This window comes from Polypterus senegalus, chromosome 11, assembly GCF_016835505.1.
Source record: "Polypterus senegalus isolate Bchr_013 chromosome 11, ASM1683550v1, whole genome shotgun sequence".
NCBI lineage: Eukaryota > Metazoa > Chordata > Cladistia > Polypteriformes > Polypteridae > Polypterus > Polypterus senegalus.
In genome coordinates, this window is record NC_053164.1 from 81,227,388 (window position 1) to 81,251,135 (window position 23,748).

The following is a 23,748-nucleotide window of genomic DNA, read 5'->3' on the forward strand; positions in this document are numbered from 1 at the left end:
AAGTTCCAGTTTTGCTCCTAGTGCTGCCCTCTGACCCTTTACTGAATTAAACTGGTTTGAAAATGCATTGATGTTTGGCTATAGTTTGACAGCGAACACTCACCCCAATTCACTTTGCAAAAACGGTATTTTTTTTAATAATTGATATAAATCCATTTTCACAAAGTTCAGGCCACCGCCGCTTTACACTTAAGCAACAGAGGTAAGGACTTTTAAACTGGAAAGACGCACCTCAGCACTGAAGCTTCCGTTAGTCAGCAGGTGCATCGCGTAGTTTGAAGTGAAAAGCCTCTTGGTACTCCGACGGGCTGTACGAATTTCCCGTTGATTTGCTTTTCTTTTTCTTCAAGGCAAGGTCAGCTGATCGCCTCGTCCAATCAGACGAGCGTCTCATCCTTGCATTGCCCCCTGCCGGCTGAGGGAGGACTGGGCTTGAAGCAGGCGAGGCCGCGGCTTGTAAGACCCAGCGGAACCTTCTGTGCTTCTCGGGAGAAGGCTCTGCTGCCGGTACGGTCTTGCAACAGGAGGGGGAAAGAAAACGAGTTTTTGAAGCCGAAGAGTACCACACAGGATGCCGAGCAAGAAAAAGAAATACAACGCCCGGTTCCCTCCAGTAAGTATAATGACGACTAATCACTGCACTATTTTCTCATAGAAGGTAGTGGAGAGGCCTGCCGGGTAGTGTGGAGCCGCGGACTATCCTGCGCAACGTCTCCGAGACACTTCACTGTAGGCATGGCAACCGAAAGCTACACGTTTCAGTGGATTACGAGAATGTGCGGGCGCCGGAAACAACTTTCCGCTTTCTTTTTCGAATGTTTCATAAAGCGTTTCTTATTATGCATATTCGCGCTTTCTTTTTGATGGTATTAGATTTTAAAAAAAGTTTTGTTTTTTTTTCTTTTTTGTGGTGCATAGCATATCATGCATATGAGCGGTTTGATTGAAAGCAAAAGTCTGCTGGGAGGTTTAATGGAGTTTTGCACTTTTACGTAGTGAGGGAATTGTAGTGATATGGAAAGCGCGTTATTCGAAAGACCCCAGCATTGCTTGTGGCATTGATGGATGATCGCTGTCACCATCTGTCCACCAACTTATAACAAAAAGCGATGCAGTCTCGAAATCGCTTCATGTCAGGATGTAGTGGGGCACAAGACAGCCTGGTGTCTGTGTGTCTGTCTGTCTGTCTCTGTATGTCTGTCGTTCAGCTAATGCACGGGTGAGATACTGCACGATTCGTTACGTTGAAGTGAAAGTTCTAAAGGAAAATTCCCCTTGGGTTGTTTACGGAATACAGTTCATCTCCCAAGAAATTGTATGGTATTTAGAGTAAACTTTAGCGTTTTCAGCAGTATATCGTCTTCCATGCAAAGGAGTACCTTGCACATTTGCATGTTTAGGACAATGATCCAAACTGTTTCATCGTTATTGATTCTGCCAATTTATTTTTAAAGGCTTAAGAGTTTCATTCATGTCATCTCCATTTTATATTTTTATAGGTAGTGTGGTGTAGTGGCTAAGGCTTTGGACTTCAAACCCTGAGGTTGTGGGTTCAAGTCCTGCTACTGACACTGTGTGACCATGAGGAAGTCACTTGACCTGCCTGTGCTCCAATTGGAAAACCAAAAAAAATGTCAGCAATTGTGTCATAAATGTTGTATTTCACTTGGTATCCACTGCCACTGTAAATGAATGGCAACACAAACCATAGGCATACTTTAAAAAATATGGATTGCCTGTAGATAGCTTCGCCTATTCTAGACGACAATCCAGGTAACAGTTCTGTAGGTGCTTTCAGCTGCTCATAAGGGATGCCTGTGTATTACACAAAAAAATGAGGAATTTCTGTATTTGTATACTGTATATGCAAAGTAGTAAGAAAACATGTTTTTAGCCAGAATCTATTCCAGGTTGCCCTGATGCTCTGTTAAGGTCTGTTTACTATTTTGTGACCAGTGGTGCAGAGATGGGCTCCAGGACATATTGATCCTGAATTGGATCAAACATGGTTTGGAGTATAACGTGTATTGGTTGTGGTTTTCAGACATACTGCTTAAATGTCATCAGACTTCTATTGCATCTGTTGCAGCAACCTCTTTTGTCCTTTACTTGAAAACATACAATACTGCATGTCTTGATACTGAACTTACTTATTTCTTATATTAAAATAAAGTCCTTTTGAGATTGCCATTGGCCCTAACTTTGAATATTATGTTTGCAATATGACTTTACTAATGTAAACAACTTTTTTTAACACATGATGTGAAAGATGACAGAGAGAAGCTATAAATCTATCTATGCACTTTAAAAATACTTACCTAATGCAGGGACACTGGGGGTAGGGTCTGACCATATAGCATTGGACAGAAGGCTAATAAAGTCAACCTTGAAATGGGAGCCATTCAGTTGGAATTGTAAACCCTGTATTGACACAGCAAGATCATATATGGACTGTGACTTTCATCATTTCCCAACAGCCAATACTGATGAATGGAAACCAGATTTTCTGGAGAAAAATCCCATGAAGTCACAGGGAGAACATATGAACTCCATACAGTTGGTGAAAGAGTTGCGGATTAGATCCATTCTCCTGGAAGATGAGGCATCATTGACGGATACTGTTTGACCACAATGTGTGCTCATTGGGGTGCAAAGGTTCTTGGTTATTCTTTTTTGAGGTGCTTTCATCAATTAAAACTTGCTTTGTTTTAATTTTGTGATTGGCCATTGAGGCATGTTTTTAGTGACTGCAAAAGCTAGGAGTTTTTTGAAGCTGTCTTATCTTCAGCCCAACAAAAATACATGAGAAACTGACAAATATTCATCCAACTACTTAATCCAACTTGAGGTTTACAGGAAGACTTTTTCCCCCTTGTGCATATTAAGCTGGTGACTTTAGTTTATAGCTATAATGTTCTTTGGCTGACATTGTGGTATTGGAAAGTGCAGTAGGATTCTTTGGACGAAGTTAATGCAGGTATCATGATATAAATACTTAAATGCATTTCTGTTTTAAAGTGTATATACAGGTGCTGGTCATAAAATTGGAATATCATGACAAAGTTGATTTATTTCAGTAATTCCATTCAAAAAGTGAAACTTGTATATTAGATTCATTCATTACACACAGACTGATGTATTTCAAATATTTATTTCTTTTAATTTTGATGATTATAACTAACAACTAATGAAAGTCCCAAATTCAGTATCTCAGAAAATTAGAATATCAATTAAGACCAATGCAAAAAAAGGATTTTTAGAAATGTTGGCCAACTGAAAGGTATGAACATGAAAAGTATGAGCATGTACAGCACTCAATATTTAGTTGGGGCTCCTTTGGCCTGGATTACTGCAGCAATGCGGCATGGCATGGAGTCGATCAGTCTGTGGCACTGCTCAGGTGTTATGAGAGCCCATGTTTCTCTGAAAGTGGCCTTCAGCTCTTCTGAATTGTTGGGTCTGGCGTATTGCATCTTCGTCTTCACAATACCCCATAGATTTTCTATGGGGTTAAGGTCAGGCGAGTTTGCTGGCCAATCAAGAACAGGGATACCATGGTCCTTAAACCAGGTACTGGTAGCTTTGACACTGTGTGCAGGTGACAGGTCCTGTTGGAAAATGAAATCTGCATCTTCATAAAGTTCGTCAGCAGCAGGAAGCATGAAGTGCTCTAAAACTTCCTGGTAGACGGCTGCGTTGACCCTGGACCTCAGAAAACACAATGGACCAACACCAGCAGATGACATGGCACCCTAAACCATCACTGACTGTGGAAATTTTGCACTGGACCTCAAGCAACGTGGATTATGTGCCTCTCCTGTCTTCCTCCAGACTCTAGGACCTTGATTTCCAAAGGAAATGCAAAATTTACTTTCATCAGAGAACATAACTTTGGACAGCAGCAGTCCAGTCCTTTTTGTCTTTAGCCCAGGCGAGATGCTTCTGATGCTGTCTCTTGTTCAAGAGTGGCTTGACACAAGGAATGTGACAGCTGAAACCCATGTCTTGCATACGTCTGTGCGTGGTGGTTCTTGAAGCACTGACTCCAGCTGCAGTCCACTCTTTGTGAATCTCCCCCACAGTTTTGAGTGGGTTTTGTTTCACAATCCTCTCCAGGGTGCGGTTAACCCTATTGCTTGTACACTTTTTTCTACCACATCTTGTCCTTCCCTTCACCTCTCTATTAATGTGCTTGGGCACAGAGCTCTGTGAACAGCCAACCTCTTTAGCAATGACCTTTTGTGTCTTGCCCTCCTTGTGCAAGGTGTCAGTGGTCATCTTTTGGACAACTGTCAAGTCAGCAGTCTTCCCCATGATTGTGTAGCCTACAGAACTAGACTGAGGGACCATTTAAAGGCTTTTGTAGGTGTTTTGAGTTAATTAGCTGATTAGAGTGTGACACCAGGTGTCTTCAATATTGAACCTTTTCACAATATTCTAATTTTCCAAGATACTGAAATTGGGACTTTCATTAGTTGTCAGTTATAATCATCAAAATTAAAAGAAATAAACATTTGAAACACATCGGTCTGTGTGTAATGAATGAATCTAATATATAAGTTTCACTTTTTGAATGGAATTACTGAAATAAATCAACTTTGTCATGATATTCTAATTTTATGGCCAGCACCTGTATTATACTTACACTATAAGCATGTATCTGAGGCGAGCCTAAAGTAATTTTAAGAAGGTGTGGACAAGAAAAGGTGATTTAGACTTGTGATGTTATTGTAAAGATTGGCAGTGAGTGTGGGTCATGGGATTAACTTGGATATCACTTCTCAAACCCAATCTCCTCAAATCCAGTTCTAAACACTGTATTGTTCTCTGAAGTACAGTTCAATAGTAAAGTTTAATAAAGCTGTTCTCCATAAGTGGTGTTCCACAGTTTATACAAGCTACTACAATACATGAGTTAATGTAGTTTAACATTTGAGGCACATTTTAAAGTGAGCTTGTCCTTTTGTTGTATTGTTTTATCCTTTGGACCCCTATATTTACTTGTTAGCTACTACCTGTAAGGGGTGGACAGATGTAGACAATAGCTGTTTGCCATTTCTGTCCACCCATAAACCACCTAAAATCACCAGTTTCCCTGATTTTTACACTGTTTGATTTGGTATAATGCCTGAAAATAGGAAATGAAAAGTCATATAACACATGATTGTAATATTGTATGTGGGTTTCTCTACATTTATTTACTATTTAAGAATAATAGCTTGACATATTTGAAAAAAAAAAAAAAAGGAGTGGGGGAGAGGGAAGCATTTTTTTGGTATAAGAAGGCATTAGTTTGTTTTTTGATTATAGATTAATTGTTGAGCTTCAGCATTTAAATCATTACTTGTTTGCACTGACTTGAGTTTCTGCATAATGTGCACTGATAGGCTCAAGTGACTAAGAATGGGATGATCTTGACCATGTTACATTGTTTTTGTTTTGTTGGATCTGGGTGAAGAATTTGATGGACACAATGTTATGGTAGTAGTGTCTTGTGCACTTTGACCGTGAGCTGTGTCAGTATGTACTGTCTCCATACATACCCAACAGGAGTCTCTCAAACAAGCTGCCCAAATGTTCATTTCTCCAGACTATGATTTTGATTCCTTAGCAGTCAGACTGATTTTGAATTGGTCAGCTGTTTCAGAAAGCTTGCATCTTTAAAAGATGCACCGGCATACTGACTATATATTAAACTCAAGGAAGAAGAAAAAATACTTTGTTGCACTTTTTACCCATTTAATTGAACTATTAAATTACGTGTAGGTTTAATAAAGCTGTCAAATCTGTTATCTTTAAAGTAAGGAATTTATAGTTATAAAATTTACTGTACATAAAAATACAGCCTTAAATGAAAGGCTTCCTATTAATCTGTTGTAGTTTTTTGTTCTTGTTTGGTGTTCATAGAACAAGTTTAGGGCTTTGAGTTAGAATTTCCCTATCACTTGCCATTTATTTTTGAAATGACATATAGAAAAGCAAAAATGTGTGTGATGGTATGTTCTTTTTCTTCACTAATTTTTGAATGATAATGCAAGTGGGCGATAGTTGGAGTAGCAGCTCACTACAGTGGCAGACCTTCTACAATATAAACAATAGCAACTCACAAACCACTGGTGACAGCCTGCAACCCAAAAGTGGGTCATGACCCAGTGGTTGAAAAACACTGCATTACAGAATGCACTTGAAAATGTATTTATTACGTCTTACATTTAGATAAACTTTTCAAATACATACGTTTTAATTATTTCATTCATGTAGGTGATATGTTGTATGTTGGTCTTGATCAAAATTTTAAAAACGCCTTTTTAAAATAGTGCATTACATACAGTTAGGTTATTAAAATCATTTGATGTACAATTGCTGTTAATCACACAACTCTGTATTTTGATCAAAGTCACCTACCTCATCACACTCTGGACTTGCAAAAATTGCTACAAACCATTCCTTCAGTCCATCTGTCTATTATCATATCCACCTGATCCATGAAAGAGTAACCTAACAGCATCACAGACAAGGCAAAATTCAAATCCAGCCACACAACGTTAGTCCTGAAGAAAAACTAGTAAGAGAATTAGACTCTCATAAAAGTTAGCAACATAGAGCAGGTATTTAAAAAAACAAAACAAAGAAAAAGGTTTACCAGTTAGCATATATTGTTATTGGTGAAAGGGACAGACAAATGTCCGCTTCTTAAAGTTGAAATCTCACACCAACTGCTGTTTTGTGGTAAAATTTTAAGCATCTGTCACAAGGAAAAGCTGGATGTATTTTTCAATAAAGACATTGGAACATAACTGGCATATTTTAGGGTGGTGGGGTGGATTTGTTGACTACTGGAAAAATGTTGTGTACATCAGTGCACCTGAAGACAATGTCATATGAGATAACTATTCCGTCAATTTATAATTGCAGACTTCATTTGAATAATCTTAACAAGTTGGAGAAATTTGTGGCACATTCCCCTAACCTTTAGCTGTATAGTCTGACATACCTAAGGACGCACTCCAACTAGGTCTCTGCTTACCTGACAAAACCAATTGATTTTGTCTTAAGTCGTAGGGGATAGGTTCTGTGGGCATGAAAGCTGACAACCAATGAATGTTCATTGGAAATACAATGCATATAAGACAGCGAGATGGAATAAGCAGCGCAAGTGTTTTAGACCTCACAAACGGAATTGAGGCATGTCTTTCTGAGGTCTGGTGTTTTACTTGTCATGTCAGAATGGTGAAAAGAACTAGCCATATCTGTAAACTCTTTGTACAGCACCAGCTCAGTTAGGCAGCACATTAGTGACTGTAGGAAAAAGAGGTGAATGTGCAATTGTTTGGAAGTGTGAAACTGTGCTGGAAATTCATCATGCAGTTGTGTAATTTGACATGCTCTGGCAACAAGATCAGTGTCTGCAGTGGCCAAGTCTGGCATTTCTTGCAGCTAGAAGTCGTGTAATGCTATATTGGGTTTATATGAAAAATTACCCCACACAGACAAAATCATGGCTGAGATGCAAGCCTAGGACTCTGGAACTATAAGGCAGCAATGCATACCACAGAATCACTGTGCTGTCTTCAAGGTAGTAAGTCATTCAAAACAATGAGGAGTACTTGGATTACTACTAATCGATTAGCGTCACTTTTATACATCACATACTTGAGTGCCTACTATTTAGATAAACGATAATGTAAGATACACAGGAGTGAATTCACTGAAAAATAAATAATTGATGAGGGTTTTTGAGGGTTTTTTGTAATAATGAAGATAATATGCTAAAACTAAAGGCCCCAGGTCTATTGAAAATAGCAAACTATTTAATACACTAAATTTAAGAAGAAGATTATATTAGGGATGGGCAATTTAAGATTGTCATTATGAAATATGGGAGAAAAAACAGACTTAAAAACTATACCCTGTACTGTAGTTTGTATAAACATTGAGAAAGGATCATTGGAAATCTGACAAATGAAAGAGGACTATTCACTCCGGCAAGCTTGTTTGTTTATCTAATAGCTAATATGTCCCAGTATTTCATACAAGTACTTCTTAAAGGTTGTCAAAGGATTCTGCTTCAGCTACATGTCTTGGTAGTTTGTTCCAGAATCCTACATCTCTGTTAGTAAAGATGTGCTTCCTGAAAGCCGGTAACCTTAATTTCCACTAGTGTCCTTCTGTACATAATTCACTGTTTAAATGAGAGAACTTGGCTGGATCTACTATATTGATGTTTTTAAGAAGTTTGAAGACTTGGATTAGATACCCACACAGCCTCTTGTGTTTGAGACTAAACAGGTTTAATTCTCTGAACCTGTCATAATAAATTGTTCTGTAGCAGAATTTGACAGTAATGTATAATTAAATCTCTTCTCAAATGTGTTCTTGAATGTGCATTCATTTAGGGAGATTAGGAATTAGTAAATTAGTCTGCAGCCCTGCTCAGGATAACCGCATTTATGGTTGTAGAATTCTCATCATCTCTTCTCAAACCACTTTTCTTAGTGAATGTCTTTATGGCTGCAGGTCAGCAGAGACCTCCTTGTTCCTTGCTGTGCAGTTCCTATTGTGCAGTTCCAAGTCTTTTCTAAACCAGATGAGAGATGAAAACTCTCTAGTGTGTCCTGGGTTTGCCAATGGGTTGTGCGAATGGCTGCTTCCACCATCTTCTCTCGATGTTGAGGAGCTGCAGCTGTACTTTGAGACTCTTCCAAATTGCTGAGCCCTGCCACAGAAACAATTTGCTAATTTGTTATGGAGCCAGAAGTGATTTTGCACATGTTACTTGTTGGTTTTGTCTGTAGACTGTAGTCGAAAGGTATATATTAGGTTAATTGGCGACTTTAAATATGTTTCAGTCTTGGTTCATTTGGAGCAGTTGGGTCAGAATCTGAAGTGATTTCCCCAATAGTTCAGTTCATTTAGATAGATGTGAACACTCCAATAGCATTCTAGTACAGAACAAGAACACAACAACAGTCTAACTAGTATACAATCTAAGTAAAGGCTACACCATTGCAACCGGTAATTAGGCAATCTCATCATAAAAATAAATCAAGCATACTTACAAATGTAACACATCTTGCATTAAACAGCTCAAATGAGTACTACGCGGTCAGAGCAAGTCTACCACTTGATTCATGTTCAGAACTGGATTGCAGTTGACTTTATTTAAATCACTTATGATTGAGTCGACCAAACCATGGAGCAGTGGCAAGAAATGAATAGCCATGTTGCCATGAAATCATCCATCAAATACACTAATCATACACTACAAGATTTATGCATGCAGGTGGGGAGTCCTCTCAGTGTGTTCATTCTTTGGACACAGTGCACACAAATGTTATATATACAATACAGTAGGAGAATTATTAACAAGTATTTACAGGACTAAGAGTAGCAGATGTGATTTGAGATAAATTAAATAGGGGTTCGATTCATATAGACCAAGGGTGGCAACATTGGTCCTGGAGGGCCATAGTAGGTACAGATTTTTGTTCCAATACAGTTGCTTAATGAAGAATCAGTCATTGCCAATGACATATTGTATTTGATTTTATGTTTTTTACTGTTTTAAATCTGCAATATCAGGTCATTCTTATCGAAAATATTTTTCCTATCCATGGATATCACCAAAATGGTCTGAAGCCTTAAAAAGGATGATTGATTCTCAGTCCTTCACTTTTTTCTGTTCAGTTTTCTTCCAAATATTTTGTTTGATTAGATAAATTTTATTAACCCCAAGAGGACATTTAGATGAACACAGCAGCAGCAACATAAAAATTAAATTAATTAAACCAGATAGTTCATGATGAATACACACGGGTGGGTGTAAATGGAAACAAGTTAGAGGAAGAAGTGTTGCTTCCTTTGTCATTTGTATCTTATAGCTAATGTGAAGCAATTAAAAAACAGTGGATGCAGCAGTTTAGAAGACTAAAATAAGAAATTAAGGGTGGGGATCCTTAAGGACGCAGATAACGAAAACGAAGCATTAAGGCAATAAGTGCTTCATCAGCAATAATCGACTTCTCATTAAGCATCTGGGTTGGAATGAAAACCAGCATCTGATGTTCCCCTCTAAGACTGACATTACTCAACCCAATGTAGACTACTTGAGAATAAACATGTTTGTAGCTGTATAGGGTCATTACTATCGTGTACATAGTACAATTAAATTCTTACTTGCATTCATGAAACAACAGAGTGAAAAAAACTTGCTTGGCATAGCTTCTTTCTAAATGAAACTGAAATGCATCATTGTATGCCCTAAGCAAACCTTGCCATCTTCTGTAGAAACTCCTAGATGAATAATGGTAATTTCTTTAGGATGTAAAATAGCACAATACTTTCATGTATTCTTCTAGTTATCAGATTATAGGCATTCTGTAACAATATACAGTGCCCTCCATAATGTTTGGGACAAAGAGACAATTTTCCTTGATTTATCTCTCTCGCCCACAGTTTAAAATTACAAATCAAGCAATTCAGACATGATTAAAATGCACAGTGCAGAATTAAATTTATGGGTATTTGCATACATTTTGGTTTCAACATGTAGAACTGACAACATGTTTCTATTTGGTTTCCCCCATTTCAGGGCACCATAATGTTTGGGACATATGTGGTGTGATTTAGGTCTTGGGCAGTGTCTTGTCATCTCTACACTTTGCTCTAGCCATCACTCTGATACAGGTTAATTTTTTTTTCGTTTGTCCATAAGACCTTTTTCCAGAATTTTGCAGCCGATTTTAAGTACTGTTTTGCAAACTATAATCTGACCATCTTGTTTTTATGGCCATCTAGTGGTTTGCAACTTGCAGTGTGGCATCTGTATTTTTGTTCATGATGTCCTCTGCAGTCTTTAGTCTCTGTCACATAGACATCTGCCTCTTGAATACTGTTACTGATCTGTCAGACAGGCAGGCGTTTGAGACCTTTTCTTTACCGTAGTGAGGATTCTTCTGTCCTCAACAGTGGAGGTCTTCCTTTGCCTGCCAGTCCCATTGTGATTACTGATCTCTCCTGTGTGTTTTTTCTTCTTAATGATATTCCAGACAGTTGCTTTAGGTAATCCTAAAGTTTTACCAATGTCTGTATGCATTTGTTCTTGTTTCTCAGCTTCATAATGACTTATTTGACTTTTATTGGCACAGCTGCTCTCCTCATGTTGAAAAATAATTATCTTATGCTGGCACTAATGAGGCAATGAAACACACCTGAATAATCACAAACACATGTGATGCCAATTGTCCAAAACATTATGGTGCCCAGAAATGGGGAGGCCATAAATAAAAAGTGTCGTGTCTACGTTGTGTTACTGAAATGTATGAAAGTCTGCAATGTGCACTTTAATCACGTCTGAATGGTTTTATTTGTAATTTCAAACTGTGGAGCAGAAGGATAATTCAAGGTAAATGTGTCTTTGTCCCAAACATTATGAAGGGCACTGTAATTATTGCAAATGTGGCAGTGCACAAACAGCTATTATGTCAACCCTCCATGATCTTATTTTTTCTTGGGGGAAAAAAAAAAAAAAATTGTTTTGCTCACTGAAAAAAGTCCACTACAAGTCCACAGGCTTTTTTAATATTAAATTATAGTTCACTTGAAAGTTTGCAGTGTGAAACGCAAGTGAAATGAGTGAAGATTTAAAATAAAAGAATCACTAATCATTTTAATTTGGCGTAAAGCAAATGCTTTTTGAGGGTGAAGATGTCTTAATTGTACCACTGTGATTGAATGTGGGTATTTAGGCAAGTGTAGTTTGGTGCCCGATCCTGTAATTTAAGAATCAGATTTAGATAATTTCTACAGGAAATACTAAAAATACTCAAATTTAAATATGCAGTTAATTATTGTGCCTAATAAAACATTTTAATTAAAGGAGAAATGTTTACTTTCTTTTACCTTCATTGTATACAAGAAATTACCATATATTAAAATTTAAATTTGTCCAGTTACAGTGTGACATCTGTTTATTTATATGTGTATATGTGTGGTGATCTGCTTGTGGAGGCATTGATCTATGGAACACGCAACACATACACAGATTGTTGCAGTCAAGGTTGAACAGAAATATAAGAATCCTGTTGCTTATTAGTTCACAGGAACATTTCATTTACTAAATAAAGGTTCAATTTTTTTCTTTCTGCAAACACACTAAATGTTTCCTTTTTGTCAAAATATTTCAGTTAATAGTTGCAGAAAGCAGGTAGACCTGAACTGAAAGGGTTTTATTTATTTTTTCTTGTACCATTTCTGTTGTAATTTTTATATTTCCTGCATTAAAAAGTTTAGGTACTGCAAATGTTTATAGGATAAGATTGCAAATGAAAGTGGTTCCAGCCTTCATTATTTTTTGCATGCAAAGGTCTTTCTTTTTTTAGTCATGAAAACAATTTGCTGATGTACTTAATCAGACCTTCCATCCTATGCTGGATGTAATCCTACGTTATTTCCAACATGATACATTTGATTTGTAAGTGGATTAACCTTATAATTGTAATCAAAATTGATTACATTTTAACCAATATATTTCAGTTTAATTTTGTTCAGTTTCCTTTAAACTGTCTTCCACATTGTCTTGCAGTTATAATAATAAATTGTCCCCAAATTCAAAATTTCACAATTTGTTGCTTATATTACAAAGCACCAGTGGACTTGAGAGCTTGTGAGCCCATGCCTCTGGCAAACAGATGCCAACCCAAAAGAACCTGTACCACTTGAAGACTGATGACATTCTGAGACATTTACAGTGATCCATTGTGTTTTCCCTTTTAAGGTATTTGAAGCGGCCTGTTCCAGGACCAGGTCATGTGCAAAGATGATTTTCCCTCAGGATTAATATACAGTATATAAAAAGGCTCACTTCCTTCTTTTCCGACCCTGTTATATAACCGTTTCCCTTAACACATCTGTTGTTGGTTTAAAAAAAAAACTTCCAGTGGATAAACTTAAAAAATGAAGATATTCCTGGAACAAAAACAGAGTTGTACTTCATATTTAAGTGTGTATGCTACACATGAAAGTCGTATACTTTGCAAACATCAAGTTCTCCTGACCACTGTATAAAGTCATTTAGTAAGATATCTTAGTCTAAAGATAGTGCAGATTATCAGTCAGAACGACAGATCAGGAAGACTTTGTCACGCAAATGAAAAGAGAAGTGATATGGGGCATCGTATAAGAGATGGCATGTGATCTACTTGGTAATTCTCTTTGCAACTGCAACATAAAATCTGAAAAAATATCACTGAGCTTTTGGCTTCACCACATGGTTTGTAAGGTGTGGTTTAATATGGACAACACTAACAAAACAGGATCCCAAGAACAGGTAACAAAAGAGGAAGTACAGTGGCTTGCAAAAGTATTCGGCCCCCTTGAACTTTTCCACATTTTGTCACATTACAGCCACAAACATGAATCAATTGTATTGGAATTCCACGTGAAAGACCAATACAAAGTGGTGTACACATGAGAAGTGGAACGAAAATCATACATGATTCCAAACAATTTTTACAAATAAATAACTGAAAAGTGGGGTGTGCGTAATTATTCAGCCCCCTGAGTCAATACTTTGTAGAACCACCTTTTGCTGCAATTACAGCTGCCAGTCTTTTAGGGTATGTCTCTACCAGCTTTGCACATCTAGAGACTGAAATCCTTGCCCATTCTTCTTTGCAAAACAGCTCCAGCTCAGTCAGATTAGATGGACAGCGTTTGTGAACAGCAGTTTACAGATCTTGCCACAGATTCTCGATTGGATTTAGATCTGGACTTTGACTGGGCCATTTTAACACATGGATATGTTTTGTTTTAAACCATTCCATTGTTGCCCTTGCTTTATGTTTAGGGTCGTTGTCCTGCTGGAAGGTGAACCTCCGCCCCAGTCTCAAGTCTTTTGCAGACTCCAAGAGGTTTTCTTCCAAGATTGCCCAGTATTTGGCTCCATCCATCTTCCCATCAACTCTGACCAGCTTTCCTGTCCCTGCTGAAAAGAAGCACCCCCAGAGCATGATGCTGCCACCACCATATTTGACAGTGGGGATGGTGTGTTCAGAGTGATGTGCAGTGTTAGTTTTCCGCCACACATAGCGTTTCGCATTTTGGCCAAAAAGTTCCATTTTGGTCTCATCTGACCAGAGCACCTTCTTCCACATGTTTGCTGTGTCCCCCACATGGCTTGTGGCAAACTGCAAACGGGACTTCTTATTGTTTTCTGTTAACAATGGCTTTCTTCTTGCCACTCTTCCATAAAGGCCAACTTTGTGCAGTGCACGACTAATAGTTGTCCTATGGACAGATTCCCCCACCTGAGCTGTAGATCTCTGCAGCTCGTCCAGAGTCACCATGGGCCTCTTGGCTGCATTTCTGATCAGCGCTCTCCTTGTTCGGCCTGTGAGTTTAGGTGGACGGCCTTGTCTTGGTAGGTTTACAGTTGTGCCATACTCCTTCCATTTCTGAATGATCGCTTGAACAGTGCTCTGTGGGATGTTCAAGGCTTTGGAAATCTTTTTGTAGCCTAAGCCTGCTTTAAATTTCTCAATAACTTTATCCCTGACCTGTCTGGTGTGTTCTTTGGACTTCATGGTATTGTTGCTCCCAATATTCTCTTAGACAACCTCTGAGGCCATCACAGAGCAGCTGTATTTGTACTGACATTAGATTACACACAGGTGCACTCTATTTAGTCATTAGCACTCATCAGGTAATGTCTATGGGCAACTGACTGCACTCAGACCAAAGGGGGCTGAATAATTACGCACACCCCACTTTGCAGTTATTTATTTGTAAAAAACGTTTGGAATCATGTATGATTTTCGTTCCACTTCTCAAGTGTACACCACTTTGTTTTGGTCTTTCACGTGGAATTCCAATGAAATTGATTCATGTTTGTGGCTGTAATGTGACAAAATGTGGAAAAGTTCAAGGGGGCCGAATACTTTTGCAAGCCACTGTATGTTGCCTAATTTATAAATAACTATTGCTTTACTCAGTTCTAGTGCTATTGTGGTCCATTCGACTGGTACTCTTGTGTTGCTAAGATGTCTTTCTGAACACACACCTTCTTCAGAAAGAAATCTAGTTTACATGTGGGGACTGCACCTGTAGCATTTGGTGGAAGAGTGCTTTAGATACAAACATTAAAATTACCATATTTGCCTTTGATTTTTTTCAAATTGTCTCACTGAAGGTATTATGTAGATTCTATGGTGTTACTGTTGCCTTAATTAACCTTTTCTTTAATCTAAGTTATGTATAAACTTACAAAATGGTAGCCCTAGTGCTTGCTTGCATGGGACCCTAGTTTCAATCTGAGTTAATAAAGCGATTAGTTCTGTTGATCTGTTTGCGTACTCTGAATCAGTATCTTTTTAATTATTTTAATAATGGTCATCTAATTAAATATCTTATGAAATGCTTTTTGAAGCTGAGATGCATATCATTGTATATTAGAGCATAAAGTGTTTGTATCTTCCACAAGGAAATTTTAATATTTTAGATAAACACAATCTGTCCTATCTAATATCATTCTGACTGTCCAGTAACATTCTTTTATTGAATAGCTGGTTCTCAGTTTTGTCTTTTATAAGTTAGTCTGTTAATTTGTGATACATTTAAGTTAAAGCCCTGTTAACTTTTTCTTTCATGTATATGTATGTTTGTGTAAATATTCGTGTATGTATACAATACAGTATCTACATTTTGCTGACTAAAGTCACTAATCAGCTTACCATCTACATCTTTATATTCATTCAGGAAGATGCAGTACATGTGTATGGGGAGAAAAAATTCAGACAGTCCCTTTGCTGAGATTTAAGCCTAGAACTCAGTGGCTGCAATACTACAAAGAAAAAAAACAAAACAAAAAACAAGAAAATAATTATCCGTAAAAGTATTTTTTTTTTATCCCCTAATGAGTTAATTGTCAAGTTAATATCATTCTGAATTTTGGTGGAGTCATTCCTTTAAGGAATTATTGAGTCATCTTACCATGCTTCTTAAGATTCAGGGGAAATGGAGTTCTTAATTGTACCCTTTTGACAGAAAACTATGTGGCATGAAGACTGATTTAAGAACAGTAGGTATTAATTATCAATGGCATATGCTTGTTTACGAAAAATAGTAGGGTTTAATGTACCAAAAAAGTGAGGCTCAGTGGATCCAGCATTTTATTCTACAACTAAAACATCTGAGCACAATACATGTTACGAGTTCAGGGACTTGCAATGAATAATGTAATTTTAGCTTGTTAATAGTATAAGCAGAATTTAATATGAATTACTTTAATAAGAAATACTAATTGGCACCTTAGTGACTATAAGATATTGTAGGATCAACTACTTTTTAATTCAAAGCAAAATGCACTAATGGTCCTTTTCTTTGATTTTCTTAGGCTAGAATAAAGAAGATTATGCAGACTGATGAAGAGATTGGTAAAGTTGCAGCTGCAGTACCTGTCATTATCTGTATCCTTACTTGTATCTACTTTACTGAAATGAGGTGCAAGTTGAATTGAATTGTTTAAAAGCTTATTGTTTATGTATTGTAGAATCAACAGCTGTCTTTACTTGTGTGTGTTAGTGACATTTAGATGCAATTAATTATCTTCCAAATAACATTTTTTCAATAAATTTGATAAAATCTATTGTGTTTATAGAAATGTACATTGTATACATTTTATTTGTTAAAACTTGCAATACATTTTAATTCAACAACAGCTTCTTAATACTATTCATGGTTTTATTCTTTGAATAAAGTTGAAATGCAGACAAGTGTCAAATTCAGCATGCTGATATGTTTAAAATTATTCAGATAACCTGCAGGAAGAATATTTAAAAAAACAAAAGTTTAAAATTAAGCTTAGTATGCCATATGACGTTTCTTCTGGCCTAATAATCAGTTTATATACTATACATGTTTGAAATCTTTCTTTTATTTTTTGTAATTTAACTTTTCCTTGGCACTTGTCTGTCTGCATAATGTACAGTATATGCAAGCTGGAATGTTCAAGAAAATTTTGTGGGCATAATGTTAGCTTAGACAAGAATTTGATCAATGCATGTGTTTGTGTTGCCCACTTATAATCTTCTTGTACACTTAGCTGCTATAATGTCATGAGTCTCAGTTGGCATCAGATTGCTGATCTCTTCTGGCCTTGTTTTGTCTCTTTGCAAATGCAGTAAAACACATTTAACTATTAAGTAAATTACAGGTATGCAGCCATCTGCGGTCACGTGACAAAGGACAACCCATGTCAAAATCACACAGGTAGAAGTGGGTAGCAATGTATTACATTTACTATGTTGCTTGTACTTAAGCAAATTTCTTGAAAAATTGTATGTTTCAAAGTAGTTCCAGAAAATGATACTTGTTTACTTATATTTTTGTCAGAGTAATTACAGTTACATTTAAAATGTTCTCATTTATCTTTTAACTGCCGCAAGTCTTTTTTTTTACCATGGAGAACAAGCAGCAACTTTTCACCATTAGTTGGCCTATTCTTTGGATTTCATAGGTCATTTTCAGCTATAAGTCAATTTTAATTTGTAGAACTGAGAACCAATGACAAAGCTGTATAACTTTCCAATGTATATTTCTTTGCCGATAATTAGCTGTTAGTCACAGCTATAATTCGCTGACAACAGGCAGGACACCTTTTGCCAAACTGCAAGGAAAATGTGCTAAAAATGCCCCTTGTTCCTTTGAAAGATCCTGTTAAGTAGTTTAACAATTAGAGCCATGGAGGGATTGTGAAGTAGCTTGAGTGTCCACCCCGGCTTCAAGTTTAGTCAGTGTTTTGACTGACAGTAAAGTATTGTTATCTTTATATGTCACAAGATGTAGTAATTTAAATAATCAGCATCTTTGAACTGTACCCCTAGTGTATGATAAAGTGTGGCTGTAAGTATTTATTTCTGTAGTATAGCTAGCCCTGGAATATCAGTAACTTAAAGAAAGTTTTAAAGTCTAATTTTGATGTCCTTTATTAAACATTGTGATGATTATAAAGTAATATCTAGCTGTCATATTATGTGTAAAAATCATACATTATATTATACTATACAATATCTATATTAGTGATGGGTCGTTCTTGAACGATTCGTTCATTTTGAACGAATCTTTAATGTGACTCGGGAAGAATGAGTCGTCTCGTGGGAGTGATTCGTTCAGTCACTTCCTATAGTTTCTGTATTGGAATTGATTCACCTGTTTCGAGTTTTCAGGTTTTTCGAGTCGTTCGTTCATCACGTGACAGCCCCATAAGCATAACCAAAACCAACTTAGTCTGAGCCGGAAACAGAATTGATTAGTTCATCTCTCAAGTCTTCGGGTTTGAGTCGTTCGTTCATCACATGACAGCCCCGTAAGCTTAACCTATGCAGTCTGAGCCGGAAAGAGAATTGAACGAAATGACTCGAAAAATGATTCGTTCATTTTGCTGAAAGAGACTCAAAGGTCCTCAGTTTGTTTGCCCAGTTGATTTCATACAAGGGACGCTATTGGCAGATGGCTGAGAAGCTACCCAATCAGAGCACGTATTACATTTTAAATAAAACTCCTCAATGATATACGATATGCTTCCCGCGCTGCTTCGCACACTTAAAAGCTCTAACAGCCCGTATTGATTTTTCATTGTTTGCTTTTCTCTGTCTCTCACTCTCCCTGAGAAATACAGGCAGATACTTATCCATCATGCAATACCATCAGGGAGACGTATGATTGGCCCCATTATCTGCTCCTGGCGGAGGGTGTGAGCAGAGGGGCTGTTTGCACAGTGGCTGTTTGCTTAGAAGATACGGACGCGCCTGTAAAAAAATACTGAAAGGCTACCTTCACATTGATCCCTTCATTGTGCCGCTTTATCGTGGTGCTTGCATACTTAAAAGCGCAACAGCCCTATTGATTTTTGATTGTTTACTTTACTCTCTCTCTGACATTCTCTGCTCCTGACGGAGCACCTTGAAGAGGAAGATATGTTTGCATTCTTTTAATTATGAGAAAGAACTGTCATCTCTGTCTTGTCATGGAGCACAGTTTAAACTTTTGACAAAAGGGTGTTACTTCATGTCTAGATGGCTCTAATAATGTTAAAAAAGCGTATTTAGAAGGTCGTAAACAGGTTTTCAATGCTCTAACTGCGAAAATATTAGATTTATAAATAAAGAATCCTACTTCTTGTAAATCCATTTATATGTCTGGAGTGGATTAACCGCTATAAACGAGGGTTTACTGTATAACTGTGCGGAGAATATTTATAAACAGTGTGGGAGAGTTTCTAAGAGCTTAAAATATATAAAAATAATAATACTAAAAATATTATATATATATATATATATATATATATATATATATATATATATATATATATATATACTAGCAAAATACCCGCGCTTCGCAGCGGCAAAGTACTGCATTCAAATTTTTATTAAGAAGAAAATTTTACCTTTTTAAACTGAGGGGAAAATATGCCAATAATTATTTGTTAAGGATCTCTTTGTATACCATGTTGTCAGTTCGGCCCTCCGGTTGTAACATGACCAAGCTGTGCGCTGAGCTTACTCTTGAGCATGCAACTTACAATTGTCCATGTGAACAGTAATCTTGTCTCAAATCACACAGCTTGGATTGCTGCTGTCATAATCGATTTGAGTTTCATGGTTTGTTTCAATTATGACAGTATTTGCAGGCTTTGTTGTATTGAAGTGACATTCGGCATCTGTCAAGCGTTGTAAGCACACAACCGGTTTCAGCGATAAAATCACATCCAGCTTTTGAGAGTTTAAACATTCATAAACATCAAAGTGTCCACTACTGAAATCGTCACCTGTGAATCTAAGATGTTTAAGAGGCATTGGCGGTTGTCCAAAGGTGTAAAATATTTGGCCATTTCGGTACACTTGAAAGTGACAACCGAACAATTCAACGGCAGCCATCAACTCACATGCAGAACCATAGGTGAAGGGCTTAAGCATTTCACTCTTATAATGCTCCTGTGTAGTATAATTATCTCCTGTACCGTCATCCGTGCACACATTGAACCTGTCCCAGTCATTCAATACATTAGACACAATGTTCCTCCGGATATCAAGAGTGAGCCTGATATGGCCGTGCAATATGTAACAAAGAGAATGGAAAAGGTAGGTGGTATCTCCGGACATGGAAACCACTCGGTAAGTAATAGTTCTTTGATCGATAGTGATCATCTCGATAGACATGGTAATGGGGGCTGGAATGATAAAGGAAATGGGTACCTGAGCAATGTAAAGTAAGTGTAAAATACCTATACAATAATTATAATTGTAATAAACAAACAATAAAACAGCGGAGTAGCCGTGGATTAAACAAAAAGGCTGTAGTTATCAGTAGGGAGACGTGAATCCCGTGGCGAAGCAAGGAAGGGAATGTAGAGACTGGAGCGACAGATGGCCTTATATAGGCAGGCAGCCAACAACGTGGGAGGCGTGGGATGGGAGACCCAACGCCACCTCACACGGTGACCGAGCTGCAGGCTATGGACGTATATATGTACGTAAGTAGGATTTAGTTAGCGTTGGGAACCCGTGTACCAAATTTCTTGAAGATGGGCCCATAAGTAACAAAGACTGTTGAAAAGTTCAATATGGTGGCCAACAGTGGCATCATACCACCGAAATAAGTATGTACATTGGTTTCGGTTAGCTCAGGGAAGCCACCTACCACATTTCGTGAAGATGGGGCCGTAAATAAGAAAGTTCAACATGGTGGACGTTGTTGACCGTTATGACCGTTACGCGTAGAATTTCGAAATGAAACCTGCTTAATTGTTGTAAGTAAGCTGTAAGGAATGGGCCTGCCAAATTTCAGCCTTCTACCTACACGGGAAGTTGGAGAATTAGTGACGTTGGAAAGTTCAATATGGCGGCTGACAGTGGCATCATACCACCGAAACAAGTACGTAAATTGGTTTTGGTTAGCGCAGGGAAGCCACCTACCAAATTTTGTGAAGATGGGGTCAGCCTTCTACCTACACGGGAAGTTTGAAAATTGGTGACGTTGGAAAGTTCAATATGTATTTTGTTCATTATACAGTATAATGTCTAATATGGAACATTTTCAAATCATTCTGATTTAAAATTTTTTGTATTTTTTTTTTAATTTAAAACTTGTGTATTGTGGACGCTGAAGTCGAAAACAACCCTCCTCCTCCATTAGTGCCACTGGCTGGTCTGGTCAGATCAGCCTGCATGCCTAACTTAAAAGAGAAATAATCCTTTCTTTATATTACCTATCTTATTCATTAACCAAAGAGAAAAAAACATGGCAGTTCATTTTGAGGTCATACATAGATTGCTGTAAGTTATGGTTACAACCTGATTTATTACATGCAGGAGTGTACAGAGTTTATTACCAACTTAAAGAGTCATCAGGGCACTCACGTTCCTTAAAATAAGCCCTTATCAGAACACAAGATCAGTTTAAAGCAGTTTCTTATAGTTCAGTACATTAGTTTTAAAGAAATAACATTCTTATAGCTTTAATATCTTCATTAGATTATATTTGTTTGGTTAGATTAATAATCCTTATTTATTAATCCATAAGGGACATGTTTCTTATAGTTTTAAGTAAGAATTCAGAAACTATCACATTGATTTATAATATCACAGGGTGTTCTGTTAGTATCAAGAGGTAAAAGAATGCAGGTTAATCTAATAATTCTGTGTATAAACTTAATTCTTTTTCTACCTAAATGAAGAAAAAATTCATATAGAAGTAAAAATCATATAGCTCTCTGCAGCATGATTAATACAAAATACAGTCCTCGGTATTTGTGAGTTAAATACTTATAATCATTACAGTTAATAATGTTTTTTTTATTTGTCAATTCCCCCCTTTGCACATTAAATGTGCACTTTGTTAATTAGACTTCTGCATCATCATAATTGGGAAATAGTTCAGGGGGATGGTCGAAAAGATGTGTACTGGGAGTCTGGGTCAGCGCTGTGGAGATAAGCCCTAGTAATGGAGGCGTTAATAAACCTTTGTAGAAGGGCTTGGATACACAGGATAAGACAGCAACCCAAGAGCATGAAAACTGCCAGAGAAATAAGGACAGTTATGAAAATAGTTTTAATTCAACCAGCCCAAGAACCAAACCAATCTGAAAGAGTTCATCAAGAGGGTTAGCTATTCCTGAGTTTTCAGCTAATTCGATAGATACGGAGGTGATGCCAGCTAAAGCACTGGTAATGGAACCATCACGGGCAGTGTTGTTAGAAATAAAGGTACAGCAACTGTTGCTGAACACAACACACACAATCCTCACTTTTCAGTTAGAAGCATTTCTAGCGTGTACTTCCTGACATTAAGATACACTTGAAAGGGTAACCAGGAAAGTTATGTGCATCCTTAAAAATATCACAATTAAAAAAGTTTATTGGGAAGGGATACAACTAGGAGATAGGGTTTAGCAGTGGCACATACAGAACAAGAATCTGTTTTTAATTGTGTAACAGTAACCTTCTACCACTTATATCGCAGATTGTCCTATAAGATAAAGGGAATAATCCCTTGACAGAGTCTCAACACAGAAAGTCCAAAAAATAGCAACAGCTTAATGATTCAGTCCACTTTTTACAGTGAGATATGTGCATTCAAGAAAAGAATCCTTCAACCTTCATGGCATGGCATATGGGCATGTAGATAGCAGCACCTGGAATGGTCCACTCCAGCGAGGTTGATGCCAATGTTTCCTTCGGGTGTCTCTGACCAGTATCCAGGTTCCAGAGGGGATCTGGAACTCCGTCGGTGGAGACTGGTCCACCAAGCCTGGTTAACCTGTTTGTGGACTTCCTTCAGGGAGGCTCGGAGACCTGTAAAACTGGAGAGAGTATAATTTTATTTCCGATAACCATGCCAACGGGCATGGGGCGTCCAGTAAAATTTCAAATGGTGACAGTCCCAACTGCTGATGTATCCTTCCTGTCAACCCCATCGAGGTCAGGAGTAGAGCATCTGGCCAGGTTAAGTTTGTCTGCTCACAGATTTTTGCCAATTTTGATTTTAGGGTGCCATTGCACCTTTCTACAATACCTCCAACTTTGGGGATGGTATTTGCAGTAATGATGTACATCTATCTGGAGCCAAGTAGTCAGCTCATTTATTACAGAATTCACAAAGTGGGTACCATTATCGGTCTGCAGTTTCTGTGGTATTCCCCATCTTGGAATAATTTTTTTTTATTACTGCTTTAGCCACTGCCTTTACATCGGCATGCTTAGAAGGAAAAGCCTCAACCCAACAGGAGAACACATCCACAATCACAAGGCAGTATCGATATCCTTTGGACGGCGTTAGTTCACTGAAGTCCATTTGAAGATGCTCAAATGGACCCACTGGTTTCGGGGTAACGGTGCGACTTACCTGAATTCCTTTGCCTATATGACACCTTTGACATAGGGCACACTGTCAGCAGAATTGTTCAGCATATGCAGAGAATCCTGTGGTTTCCCAATGTCGCTTGACATCCTGAGTCATAGCGTCTTTTCCTGCGTGATCCAGGCCATGTGCAATTTTTGCCATTCCTGGAAAAGAAGCCTTTAAAAGGAAAGGTTTGTTAGTTTGCTTATGGGTCCAGACCCCATCAGAGAGGGATCCTTCTCGGGACCACTTTCTCCTTTCTTGGTCAGTGGTGGCACTCTGTAAAGAAATAATTTGTCATCCTTCTGTTGGAATAAAGAGACTGGTGTGTTATTATAGGCGGCCTGTTTAACA

General features: G+C 37.7%; 1 protein-coding gene across 1 annotated transcript in view; it reads left to right on the forward strand.

Annotated features, from left to right (window-relative positions):
* Window positions 1–404: 404 nt before the first annotated feature.
* Window positions 405–23,748, forward strand: part of drap1 (DR1-associated protein 1 (negative cofactor 2 alpha)) — a 42,985-nt gene continuing 19,641 nt past the window's right edge. Inside the window, exons 1-2 of the mRNA XM_039769170.1 lie at window positions 405–613; window positions 16,391–16,463. Coding sequence (XP_039625104.1) covers window positions 572–613; window positions 16,391–16,463 — 115 coding nt within the window. The 5' untranslated portion in view covers window positions 405–571. The remainder of the gene's footprint in view (window positions 614–16,390; window positions 16,464–23,748) is intronic.